The sequence below is a fragment of the Balaenoptera physalus genome (genome assembly GCF_965194825.1).
Source record: "Balaenoptera physalus genome assembly, chromosome: 2".
Taxonomy (NCBI): domain Eukaryota; kingdom Metazoa; phylum Chordata; class Mammalia; order Artiodactyla; family Balaenopteridae; genus Balaenoptera; species Balaenoptera physalus.
The window spans coordinates 110,049,676-110,063,832 of NC_138883.1; the positions used below are offsets into that span (position 1 = coordinate 110,049,676).

Below are 14,157 nucleotides of genomic sequence, written 5' to 3' on the forward strand. Positions count from 1 at the left end.
TAATCAAACCAACCGACAGATGTTCATCAGACATATTATTATAGTCCTATTCTATCTGGCTGTCACTTTGAAACTATCTTTGGGTCACACCCTTTGGTAAAGGGTTATTCTAGTCATCAAAAATAATAGGCATTCAATAAACATTTGAATTTAATTATACTGTGCTCCATTTGACGGTTAATGATCAGCGAATAAATCACAATGCTATGTCTCAGTACAATTCACATCAGGCAAAAAAAATGCAGTCTTCTATATTAGTTCAGTTAGATAGTTGTCCCTACTAAACAAAAAAAAAAGAAAAGTTTTTTTTTTATTTCAGCAAAATCTAGTTAGGAATTGTGACAATATAAGAAGGTGCTTGGCTGAAAAGTAGGTCTGCCCAATGGGGAAAAGATGATTTAGGTAATTTGGACAAAATCGCAAGAAGCATATTGACTACAGTGAAATCATATGACACATGTATTTAACTTACTCTATGATTTAAGTTTTTTTAAAAAAGGAATAATTTAAATAGTACAGAACAAATGATGTTTGTCTTTCCATTTATGAAAAATGCCCCAGGGTAAACTTGAGATAACTCTCCTGTTCTTTCAGTTAAGTCTCTGTTCTTGCATGTCTCTCACTACATAGGCAGCTCTCTATAATAAGGACTATGAGCAAGCAGGCTAGAATAGTTAGTTGTGTGCCGCTCATCAGCTATATGGCCCTAGGCAAACTACTTAAAATTTCTGTGCTTCAATTTTCTTATATGTAAAATGGTAGTGAAAGTAATAGTTTCTGTCTCATAGGTTTGGGGAAGATTAATGAGTATATACATGTAAAACACTTAAAACAGTGCCTGGCAGATAGTTTTATATGTGCTTTGGAAGAATTTACTATTAGTATTACCGTTTTCTTGTGTTTAAGTATTTGTATAACATAGCCCTTATATGCAAGCCAGCTATTTCATTTCATGCTTAACTTCAGAAAAACTTTATGTTCCAATGATGGAGGAAAAAAGCATCAATCTTAACATGTTAAAAAGACATATGTTGGTCTCTAATATGTGATTTCCAAAGGAACATCCAAGAATATTTTAATTATATATGACTTTGGCCTAATGCCCTAACTTTAAAAACTAATGCCCCACATAGGAGAAGACTAAACTATACATGAAAGTAAATTCTATATAAGCTCTCAAAATATTAATTTCCAAGTCAATCAATATATGTAATTACAAATTATTTTGCCTAAGTTCTTAAATACTGTTACTTGTTAACATTTATATTATATTAAATCACTACATACATTTTTTAAAAATCACTACACATATATTTTTTCAAAATACTCACTATAGACTTTTCTTTAATAATTCATAGTAGCTTCATCAGCCACCTGCCCAAATTTATGAATATATATTGATAGCATATTTTATTACATTTAATAAATCTCATGCCATAGTTGGTAAACTAGTTATATTCTCATAGCTCATCCTGAATATATAGTACACTTCAAATAGCAGATGTATAATACTGTTTGGTTCAAAGGCAAATGTAAAATTATCAAACTTTTAAGTGAAAAATGTTCATACTGGCTTATCTATTGTTTTTTGTCTTTTGTGACAACATGAATCTTTTTATAATAACTTTGGAACCTTCTCCCTCTGTATGGCAGCTATATCCACCTCCAAAGAATGGGTTCAAGACATCAGAATGGCCACTATCTTTGGTGTATCAGGTCCTTCCACACCCTCCATCAGACCATCTGATGATTATAGGGGCAGTCTAGGGCTCGCAACAATGAGTTGGTGCTTATGTATAATTAGCAAGTCTACACTAAGTTTCATAAACACCAAAAAATAAACAGTGTGGTTTCTGGCAAAGAGTAGCTGGAAGATAATCTGCCTCCCCTAAAATTTGTCACTTACAGGCAGACCAACTCTAATTGTATGGTTTTTTTAAAAAAAGGATATAATATTCAAGCTACAGATTTTTAAAAATACAACTTCTGTTAATATGCAGATCTAGAGGAACTGCATATAGTACTTTTTATTTCTCTACATTATGCTTTAAGAAATATCACAACAGAAAAGATAAGATCAAATATCTAAAATAACCCAACATCTACAAACTACACAAATTAGCTATGAAACTGTTCCAAAGTTATATATACCATGTATAACAAACAGGCTTAGATAATATACAATATCTTTCTTAGTAATACACAAGCAAATACATGTCTACCATTACTACTGCTGACAAACTTCACTGAGGTAAATCTCAAAAGGAAGAATGATTACAGAGGAGGACCTGAAGAGAGGTCACTTACTTGTAAATCTGTACTCATCCTCCCGTCTTCTTATTTCTAACTCTAAGAAAGAGGATGAAAATGGCAATGTGAAAATATTATATATTTGCTTAATTTAGGGGAACAAACAAGGAGTATTCCACTTCTTGCCCTCTTCCAAATATATTTAAAGAATATGTTCATTAACGTCCTTTCAGCTTTTCACATTATGAAAGAATTATATGCTACCTCCTTTCTATATTAAAAAAACCCCAAAGATGCTTAATGATGGCAGTCCAGTTGCTAATATTCACATTTGTCAAATACAAAGCTGCTATCTATTTTAAGAAAAGAGTAGTAATAATTTAGGTCTTTAATAAGAGTTTAAATCCCTCATACTATAAATACCATGTAACCATTTGCTTTTCCAGCACCTAGAAGAGCTTAACTATTAATTTGTTGACTGAAGGAATCAGAAAAAATCATTTTGCTCCATGACTAAACAACGTGATTTGGACCTTATAAAAATGAAGGTTCCAAGTCTTTCAATAGTTACTATGATTTATACTTTCTAAAAAAGTAACTGATCCTACTACATGACTATTTTGCAGTAAGCTCAACCAGTGAACAAGTGTCTTCATTAAGCCAATCAGTTATATATTTAGTAGCTACTAAAAGTAATTTAATACTAAAAGTATTTAGCAGAACTCCCTAAAATTCTAAAATGATGACTAAAAGAATGTAAAATGATACACTGTAGGACGAGTCAGAAATTACAGCTCCCTGGCCAAAAAAAAAACCACACACACAAAAAAAAAACCCTTAAAATATTTACACTGTACTCTATTCATAGTTTTTTAAATAAAATCATTCTATTAATATCACACACAATATTGTCCACAGTAAGTTGACATTACACAGTATATTGGTACATTAGAATCTATCATTAATAGGAATTATACTTTGAATCACTTAAAAATTTGTCCTGAACCTTGCACTATGTAGCTGGGGACTAAAAGGAAAGAGTGCTGAAAATGTTCTGTAAGCTTTATCATCTCCATATATCTCTGACTTAGGCAAATGAAATTCTGTATCCTGAACCCAAAAGAGAAGAACTCAAGAGTCACACAGAGAGCACTGCAATGATCCAGTCATGGGGAACTAGTTGTGGTCAAGTCTACAATTCAAAAATGATGTCTCAATCTGTATACCAGAACCCATGTACATATAACTGAAAACAAAAGTTTTAAGAAATAATACTTAAGTTGTTAACGTACTCTGGTATTTTCTACTCACACTTATTAACTCTTTTGTAAATGCTGTTGGCAATGTACTGAAATGATTTCATGAACCACTAATGGGAAGTGATCTGTATTTTGAAAAATGCTGTAGTGTACTAAAAGTATTTTAAGACAAAAGCAAAGAGTTCCAAATAAGGATTACCTCTAAAGCACAGTAATCTCTATTTTGGTCAATTATCAAAACACTAACCTCTAGGAGTTAATGATGTCTGCTTCTCAACTTCTGCTTGCTGTCTCACATTAGCTGGGATATTGTTATATATTCTCTTATAATGATTGTATACAGCAACTGAAAGCACCTTCTTGGCAAATGACTGGCCAACAACGTACTTGTCGAGGTAGTTATAAATCTGCAAAATGATTAGAGATGAACAATTTACTATGAGCTATCACAAAATATGCACATTAAAGTTACATACTGAGCACACTTTTTTTTTTTTGGCTGCACCGTGCAGCACACGGAACTTCCCCTACCAGAGATTGAACCTGTGCCCCCTGCAGTGGAAGCATGGAGTCTTAACCACTGGACCACTGGGAAAGTCCTATACTGAGTACATTTACTTACAGTTTTAAATTTGAACAAAGATTCTCATCCAAAACAAAATGCCACAACTTCCCTGGTGGCGCAATGGTTAAGAATCTGCCTACCAATGCAGGCGACATGGGTTCAATGCCTGGTCCGGGAAGATCCCACATGCCACGGAGCAACTAAGCCCGTGCACCACAACTACTGAAGCCCGCGCGCCCTAGAGCCTGCGTTCCGCAACTACTGAGCCCGCGCGCTGCAATTACTGAAGCCTGCACGCCTAGAGCTCATGCTCCGCAACAAGAGAAGCCACCACAAATGAGAAGCCCCTGCACCGCAGTGAAGAGTAGCCCCTGCTCGCCACAACTAGAGAAAGCCCACGCACAGCAACGAAGACCCAACATGGCCATAAATAAATAAATAAATGAACGAATGAATGAATGTTTGCTCCCTTTAGGTTTAAAAACAAAACAAAACAAAACAAAACAAAATGCAAAGGGCATGACACATTATGTAGCAATGATTCAGAGGCCCCAAACTTTAAAGGAACAAAACACAATTCTTTTGTTCTCTAGCTTAACAAAGTATCCCTGTACTCCTCTAGTGCTATGCCGGTTTCTATTCTATAAACAATGTCACTGATCCTAATTTTTGGAAGTTAATATTAAAGTCAATTAGAATACCTACACTTGCCACCATGGGTCTAAAGCTATCATCAATGTAAATCATTTTAAAAAATCCTTTTTACACCTCTCTCAATAATATGAATAATATTCTTCACAAAGACAACATATTATAAAACTAACCTTTTCAAAATAAGCATTATATAATCAAAGACCATTATACCACCAGTATCAATGTGTTTTAATGCTCATAAACATTTAGCTTCTTCTTAGATATTAACTTTAAAGCTATGCTTTTATCTAAATGGCAATCTAAAAGCCTTATTCTTGGTAGAAACTAAAGCTCTAGATGAAACTTGGATACTGCCAACAGCTTAGCACCTGGGATAAATTATTTCAGCTTTTAGAAACAGAAATTAACTGTTAATATTCACTAACTCCTGAAAATAGTTATTTTCTAGAACTTTATTCTCTAGAACTTTGACTCAGATGTCTGAAGTCTACACAAATTAGTGGGGAACATAAAGCTTAACAGCTATATTTTCCATTACTTCATTTATTTTTACATGACAAATTCTATAGTCGTTTACCATATGTATTTTATTACGGTTTTTAAAAATCATCATTCCTCACAAATTATACCCATGATTTATTAAACCTGCCATAGCACATTTGCGGAGACAAATGCACTGGTACCTAAACAGCAGAAGAAAGCTAAACCGAAGCAGAGGGTGACAAATAATGTAAGTGTGCAAACATCTGAGATATGGCCAGAACAGAGGGCACACAGCCCAGAGCAGGGCTCCTCCTTCTCAGAAAGTGTACGCCAAGTACCCAATGAAGCTGGTGGTACACTCTGCTGTGTTTCACATGGCCAAATCGCAATCCATCTAAGACTCCTAGGAAGAGCCCACACCACAAAAGTCACAGTGCTATACAGGAGAGCCCTGGCACATTGGTCAGGAAAAAATTACTTGCTTCCATTGTTAGCCTGAGGCTGTTTTACCATAAAGTAGATTAACTTAAGGGGGAAAAATTGCAGGCTGGTGTTATTCAGGGGCCCAAACTAACAAAAATAAATCCCCAGCTGCTCTATTTTAAAGATATCATTTTAGATTAACTCCGCATTAACACTACTTTAATAATCATCAACTATATTTCATTGCTATGAATACAGTGATCATGACATGGGAAAACAGCAATGGATTCCATACCTAAATTTCAAGTATCAAATATCAGTAACAATTTAGCCAGATATAGTCCATATTAAGAACTTATAACACTTGTTTAGATACTAGTATTAAGATTCAATATAAACTGGAGGGAGGGGAGCAATGAAATGTTTTCAAGATAAAGTGCTTATAAGACTGAACTAAGACCTATACCTTTTTGGGGGGAGGAGGCGGCTTCTGTTGGAATGCCAATTTTACAGCTTCTGCTGCTGATTCAGGTTCTTTAATTATGCTTTTCTTTGAGTCTGCTTCTGACAGCACAACAAAAAAATGATGACATTTTTCACACTTCACAAAGCGGGTGGATGCTGTAAAAGGACAGAGAAAAATAATTCAAGTAGTGTTTAACCTTAAAGACTCATTGAAATTGAAACCTATGTACTTGACAAAAATGCTTGTAGTTCACTCCACTAGCCACAACAAACAGCCTAGTTTATACCTAAAATAGATGATAAAGATGAGTTCAGTAAACTACACTTTGTTCATTTTAACTAGGTTCTTTCATTTTGTGATAGACTGCATCTAGAGAAAAGATCAGTTGAAATTCTTTTGACTTCTCCATTCGCTGAAGTTTTTTTTTTGGCCGCACCACACTGCTTGCAGGATCTTAGTTCCCCAACCAAGGATTGAACCCGGGCCCTCGGCAGTCAAAGCGGGGAGTCAGGGACTTCCCTGGTGGCGCAGTGGTTAAGAATCCACCTGCCAATGTAGGGGACACGGGTTCGATCCCTGGTCCGGGAAGATTCCACATGCTGCGGAGCAATTAAGCCTGTGTGCCACAACTACTGAGCCTGCACTCTAGAGCCTGCAAGCCACAACTACTGAGCCCACACACCACAACTACTGAAGGCCGCGCACCTACAGCCCGTGCTCCGCAACAAGAGAAGCCACCGCGATGAGAAGCCTGCACACCGCAACGAAGAGTAGCCCCCACTCGCATGGTAGAGAATCCCATACAGACTATTAACCGATACAGAGCAAAAGGTACATAGGAATTAGTTACACGTTGGTAGGTCTAGGTAATACATTTTTGTGTTACCTTTGTGTAACCTAACTAGATAGGTAAAAAGAATTTTTAAAACCATGGGAATCTCTGTTCTTTGGGAATCTTATAACTACCTATCCATACATTACAAGAAAAACTGCGCTGGCAAGCACACCTCAATCTTCACAAAATAATCTAAATTTAAAAAAAATAGACAATTCCGCATTTTAAAAATAAATTTAATTATTAATTCAGCCAATTTAATTCTTATGTGTCTGTTCTTAAACACAAGGCCAAATAAAAATACATTCTGGATAAATTCTAGCCACAAATTTTAAACTAGATTAGGGGTCATTTGTGTATTCCATTTATCAATCACCTAGTAAGTGCTTCCCTAAAGAAAAAGATCAAGCTATTCCAAGTACCTTTGATTAACACAAGCCCAAACACATTATCACCATCTCCCATCAGTGGGAAAGACAGTGGCTTTATTTTAGGATAAGGCACCAGTAAACAGGGGAAGGATTAAAGGGCAGAGAAGCCTCTAATCTAGTTCAGGCTGTGTGACAGAAAAATCTGGCCTCAGAACACAAGAACAAAATATTTCTCTGAAGAAATTAGGTGAAAGGGAAAGAGAAACACTGACAAATAACATTCCTCTCTGCTTACTGTTTGAAGGGTTGCTTAAATTCTACCTGAATACTTGCAATACAGTTTTACACTGAAACATGTTCAACATATACCCAAGTTCAAGGATTTAATTTTATTTATCAAAATGCTGTTTCAGAAAAACAAACAAATAAACAAGCATTGCAATGCGTATTTTTTACTCCTAAAAACAAGGGGCAAAATCTGATTTTGTTAAATTATCAGGGGATAAATAAACCTCCTTCCTTTAAATGATTACTACAGGTATCCTATACTCCTTTATAAACAGAATACTGATTCCAGTAAACATGCTTGTATAATATACCCACGACAGAAGAAAGACTACCTTAGTAAAACCTTTTTCAGGATATTTGTTTAAATGAAAGTTCTTCATGATTTTGAAAAAGTTTCAGGGTCAAACATAAAATCTCCAAACCACTGCAGGAAAGTTTATTCTTAACCTATGAGAAACGTAATTACAGTAAGCCTTCAAAAAGTATTATATACATAAAAATAAAAACTAAAGGCTCTACCCAAAAGCAAAACATGCACTATGACTCTGTTTAAATGAAGTACAAGAACAGGCAAAACCAATCTCTAGTGATGGAGGTCAAGGTAGTAGTTGCCTTGGGGGAAGAGAGGTTAGTGACTAGGAAAGAACAAGAGGGAGCCTTCTGGGGTGTGGGAATATTTGATATGTAAATCCATCAAACTGTACATTTAGAATCCATGCACTTTCTTTCCTTTTCTGTAAAGAAATTATATCTCAATTTTCCCTTAAGTTAAAATAAAAAAGAAATATAGACCAAAAAACAAAAACAACAAAAAAAACAACTGAAAGCTCTACCTTAAATAAAAGTAGGGATGCTATTCATGTTTGACAAGTTATTTTTTAAATGGGCAAGAAAAAATTAAATAATATATATCATTATAATCAAGACTCTTAGATATTATTTCAATTTCTGATGATTTTCTATACATTCATAATGGTATCTATAAAAATGGCATTTTATTTCTACAGTCAGTCAAGCAAGAGTAATACCACTATAAGAAAACATAAAAATCACTACAAATATACCTGTGAGATGAAATATGCACAGCAAGATCAATGAGCTAAGAACAGTTTCTACATTAAAAAAATGACAATGAAAGTTATATGAAATTCAAATTTCAGTGTCCACATACAAAATTTTATTGGAACATAGCCATCCTCACTCTTTTACATTGTCTATGGTTGCTTCTGCACTATAACAGCAAAGGAGAAAAGTCACAACAGAGACCATATGGCCCATAAAGTCTAAAATATTTAATATTTGGTCTTTATAGTAAAAGTTTGCTGACTCCTGCTATACAGCCTTTAAAAGGAAAGGACTACCCATAGAATGAGAAAAAATATTTGCACATCACGTATCTAGATAAGGGTCTAGTATTCAAAATGCATAAAGACCTCTTATAGCTCAACAATAAAAAGATAACCCAACTTAAAAATGGACAAAAAATTTAGTCTTTTCTCCAAAGAAGATATACAAATGGTCAATAAGCACATGAAAAGATGCCTAACATCTTTAGTCATTAGGGAAATGTAGATCACAACCATGATGAGATACCACTTCCCATCCCTATGATAGCTATAATAAAAAAAGACATAAATGTTGAAGAGGATGTAGAGAAATTAGAACCCTTACACATTGTTAGTGGGGTTATAAAATGGTTGTAAAACTACTACCTCTGTAGCAGTTCCTTAAAAAGCTAAACAAAGTTAACATTTCACCCAGCAATTCCATTCCTAAGCATATACCCAAGAGAAGTAAAAACATAAGTACACACAAAAACTTGTAAACAAATGTTCACAGTAGCATTATTCATTCATAATGGCCAACAAGCAGAAACAACTCTCAAATGTCCATCAACTAATGAACGGATAAACAATGGAAATACTATTCAGCCATAAAAAGCAATGAAGTACTGATACATAATACAACACTGATCAACCGAGAAAACATGCTAAGTAAAAAAAGCCAGATATAAAATGTCACATAATGTATAATTCTATTTATATGAAATATCCAGAATAGACATATCCATAGAGACTGCAAGTAGGTTAATGGTTGCCAAGGCTGGGAGGGGAAGGGGTGGAAAGTGACTGCTAAGGGGTATGCGGTTTCTTTTGGGGGTGATATAAATATTCAGGAATTAGATACTGGTGATGACTGTACAACTTCATGAATATACTAAAAATTCCTGAAATGTATACTTTAAAAGGGTGAATTGTATGGTATGTGAATAATAACAGCTCAATAAAAAATTAAAATTTAAAAGAAAGGACTTGTATGTATTAACACACAAAGCTCTCAAAACACTGCTGAGTCGGGAAAAAGGCAATTTGTAAAAACATGAACAATATGAAACCATTTATGCTTTTTAAAAGTTATGTGTTCAATGAAGACATATTACAGAAATATATCTTTAACATTATCTACAATGCTCTACTTTTTTTTTTTACAAAGGGAGATATACATATGTATTCCTCGGGTAATTAAAAATAATTTAAAATGACAAAAAAAGTAGACAATTACTTAAACAGGCCATTCACAAAAGAATTACAAGTGACTAAAAAGCACATAAAAGAATAAAAACAAAAACAAACAAAAAGCACATAAAAAGATGTTTATGAACTAATAACTAATAAATGCAGATTCAAACAAACTGAATAACCCACGATCAAACAAAATTCTTTAGAATCAGGATGATCCAATTTTCAGTGAGTAGACACAGAAGATTCTCAGCATTCAAAAGGGATGCATTCTGGAGAGACTTTCATTATGGGCCAGCAAACCCAAGGAAGAGGGCCTCACTGTTGGGGCCGCTTACTTCTAGGCAGTACAGCTCCAGAGGAAAGGGGCAGTGTCATGCTCATCTGTGTATTTCCTGGGCCCTAGCAGTGTCTGACTCAACAGATGCTTTATAAGAATGTACTCTTCTTTTACTCTTTTCTTCCACATTCTCTACTCCCACATCTCCCTCCCTAATTATAATTCCCAAAGGAAACAGCCTTGAGTTGATTAGATAACACTAAAGTATAGTGTTTTTTATCTAGATAATCTCTAGGGAAGGTGGGAATCTGTATGTTAACAATCACCTTCAGTGATTAATACAACCTGGAAAGTTATGAAAACACTGTATAAAAAGAAAAATTTAATCTCAAGAGGAACTAGTTTATCCCTAAAGAATTCCAGTTGGTACAAAGGACAGGAACTTCTGAATAGGAAAGGAATTTCTGAATAAGATATCTTCACTGCTCTATAACCTTGGATGAATTACTTAAACTTAATTTTAGCTACTTCATTTATAAAAATGAGGATATTCCCTGTTTTGACAAAAATAAGATTGTGAGAATAAAATTATACATACTGACATTTATTAAATGTTAGTTTCTTTCCTTTTCTATTCTAGGAAATTATTTTTAGAGTAGAATTATAGGCCTATAAAGGTTGAAATCTTTCTTTGGGGGAAAAAAATGGAAATTTTCTTGATTAAAACATATGTAATATGACACTGCCAGTATGAATTGAGCAATCCTCAGACTTTTTGGAATTTTATTATATGACACCAAATGTGTTAATAGTAAATGTTATTTAGAAGTTATATCATCCAATTCTACCACTTTCATTTTATGTTGCAATCCAAATTAATTTTCATTCATACTGATTCTTCTCTTTGATCTCTTACTAGGCAAAGCCACGAAGAGAACCTCATATAGAATGGTACCACTTTAAAGGTCTTTCCAAAACTGTAAAGATATGCTACATGTAATACTTTTTCATATAGTGGCCAATTAATATTAATGATAGATGTGAAAATGTAACTGAAGTCTCAATATTTGAGTTAGAATATAGAGAATCCTCTCTAGCTAATCATCAGAAACTGAAACTTCTGCCAAACCTGACCATCAATCTTTTCACAATTGGATAGTATAGCAGGTACCATGGTAGTGCAAAGTAATTCACTCTTGAGTCATTACCATCAACTCTAATCATGTAGGAAATGATTTATCTGATTCATTAAATAAAATATCAGCAGTAGCATCTCCGCATTTCAGAAATAGTTACTGACACTAACAGCAAAAATAGGACTATTGATGTCTTCCTTCTCTTAGTGTCTGAATCACTAATAATTATCAGACACTTCCTAGAACTGAGGACTTAGCACCTCTGGTAAGTACTCAGAGAGGGAAAATACCTTAATATTTGAATAACTGACAATCTCCTGCTATATGAGATGCTTAATAGGTATTTGAAGAACAAATACAGAATAAATAAGCCTTGCTTCTTCTACAGCTTAATGGTTACATACATGAAAACCCACAAAATCCAAATTTAAAATAAACACATGTAAGCAAAATAAAGCAGCAGAGTTTTCTTACATTACCTTATACCACAGTGCAAAGCATTACTAGTCCAGGAGATTTTTAGTATCTGGTGAATGTAAAAGACTAACGTAAGTTCAGGAAGAAAATAATTCTGGTTTATATAATGTATGTATTTATAATGTATATGTTTATACAACGTATATAATGCAATTAATGACTTACAGAAAAGGCAGGGAAAAAGAAGAACAATAGAAGAAGTAATACTTACACACAAAGGTCTCTACGTGTGTGCACAAGTCGCCACATTTAGGACAGCGAAGCTGGTTTCCACCTTTCCCAGAACTCCCAGAGCCTGACTTCTTACTGCTTCCCTCACTTGCTGATTTCTAATGTTTGTGGAACAAAAAAAAAAAGAAAGAGTCAATTATTACTTTCAGGCAACCACCATGTAACTTAAGTATAAACAATATTGTTTGTAATCTTATAATTTTTACAATTTTTAGAATGGAATTATTAGTATAATTTATATCTCTACTATCACTGGTATAAAAAAAATAAAATCAGTTCTAGTAAATACATATATTTACTGCATTCCTTCTTTACATGGTATGTGCCGGCATGTATAATAATTAGCTTTTCTGCAATGACAATCAATAAATACTAAGGGAAAAAAATCAATAAGCACTAGTAACTAAAAAAAAGTTACTACAGGTAAAAAACTACATTTCAATGAAATTGAATCAGGAGTTATTATCTTGGCAAGTAGTGACTCAACTTTCTTGAATCTAACTTTTATCATCTCTAAAATGGGGATAATTTCACCTACTTTAGAGGGTCATTGTTAGGATTAAGTGTGGATATGAAAGCACCTAGCATTTTGTCTCACATATATTAATAACTCAAGTGTTAGTCAAATTCACATAATAAAAAAAAATTGATAACTCACTGACCTAATACAATCACCAATTATCTACTTGCTAGCTACAGAGTAGCCTAACATTAAGTCATACAGATATCTAAGATTTTTAGGTAGAGGATGAAGTAAGGTTTATACTATCATGAGTTGTAAGACCTGTGTGGAAGCAGAAAATGATGGTTATTCCCTATCCAACCAACCATGAGACTGACTACATAGTTTTTTTTTTTTATTGGAGTATAATTCCTTTAGAATGTTGTGTTAGTTTCTGCTGTACAATGAAATGAATCAGCTATATATATACATATACCCCCTCCCTCTTGGACCTCCCTCCCACCCTCCTCCATCTCACCCATCTAGGTGGTCACAGAACACTGAGCTGAGCTTCCTGTGCTTTATAGAATGTTCCCACTAGCTATCTATTTTACGCATGGTAGTGTATATATGTCAATCCTAATCTCCCAATTCGTCCCTCCCTCCTCTTCCCCGCCTGTGTCCACATGTCCGTTCTCTACGCCTTAATGAAGCTTCTTTACTGCTTTGGGGTGTTAGAAATTTTAACTACTGCTTACTAAGTGCAATGCTTATCAAACTATTTTATGGCTCAGACTGATACACAAAATAAAAATATGTAGGGACTTCCCTGGTGGCACAGTGGTTAGAATCCGCCTGCCAACGCAGGGGACACGGGTTCGATCCCTGGTCCAGGAAGATCCCACATGCCGTGGAGCAACTAAGCCCGTGTGCCACAAGTACGGATGTGCTCTAGAGCCCAACTACTAAGCCCGCAAGCCACAACTACTGAAGCCCGTACAACTAGTGCCTGTGCTCCGCAACAAGAGAAGCCACTGCAGTGAGAAGCCCACGCACCGCAACCAAAAGTAGCCCCCACTTGCCGCAACGAGAGAAAGCCCGCGCGCAGCAACAAAGACCCAATGCAGCCAAAAAATAAATAAATAAATAAATTTATTTTTTAAAAAAATATGAAAATTCTTCAGATCATTTTATATATTTCACATTTCCTACAGAAAACATACAAACCAATGAAATACAGAGTAGTATTATTATATTTAATTGTTTAAATGAGGGAACTCAAATATGTGTATAGATGCCAAAAAAGATAAAATACCTTATTTCCATCTCCAGAGCCATCTTTACTCATCCCATCTTTTGAAGCAAAGTATGCTGGTGTTTCTGTAAAGGCTCTAAAAGGAGCTCTTCGTAGAAGCTGAGTTTCAAAGGTCCCAAGCCTTCCTAAAACTGGTATATGAATGCGACCACAAGAAATACCT

At 34.6% G+C, this 14,157-nt stretch overlaps 1 protein-coding gene across 3 annotated transcripts in view; it reads right to left on the reverse strand.

Moving 5' to 3' along the window:
* Nucleotides 1-14,157, reverse strand: part of CLPX (caseinolytic mitochondrial matrix peptidase chaperone subunit X) — a 36,953-nt gene that overhangs the window by 14,969 nt on the left and 7,827 nt on the right. For 2 of the 3 annotated variants that reach the window (XM_082446583.1, XM_082446581.1), the window contains exons 2-6: nt 13,995-14,155; nt 12,218-12,335; nt 6,101-6,255; nt 3,757-3,916; nt 2,308-2,349 (exon numbers count right to left, since the gene is read on the reverse strand). In XM_082446583.1, coding sequence (XP_082302709.1) covers nt 2,308-2,349; nt 3,757-3,916; nt 6,101-6,255; nt 12,218-12,335; nt 13,995-14,155 — 636 coding nt within the window. The remainder of the gene's footprint in view (nt 1-2,307; nt 2,350-3,756; nt 3,917-6,100; nt 6,256-12,217; nt 12,336-13,994; nt 14,156-14,157) is intronic. The other variant, XM_082446582.1, reaches the window with a different exon arrangement.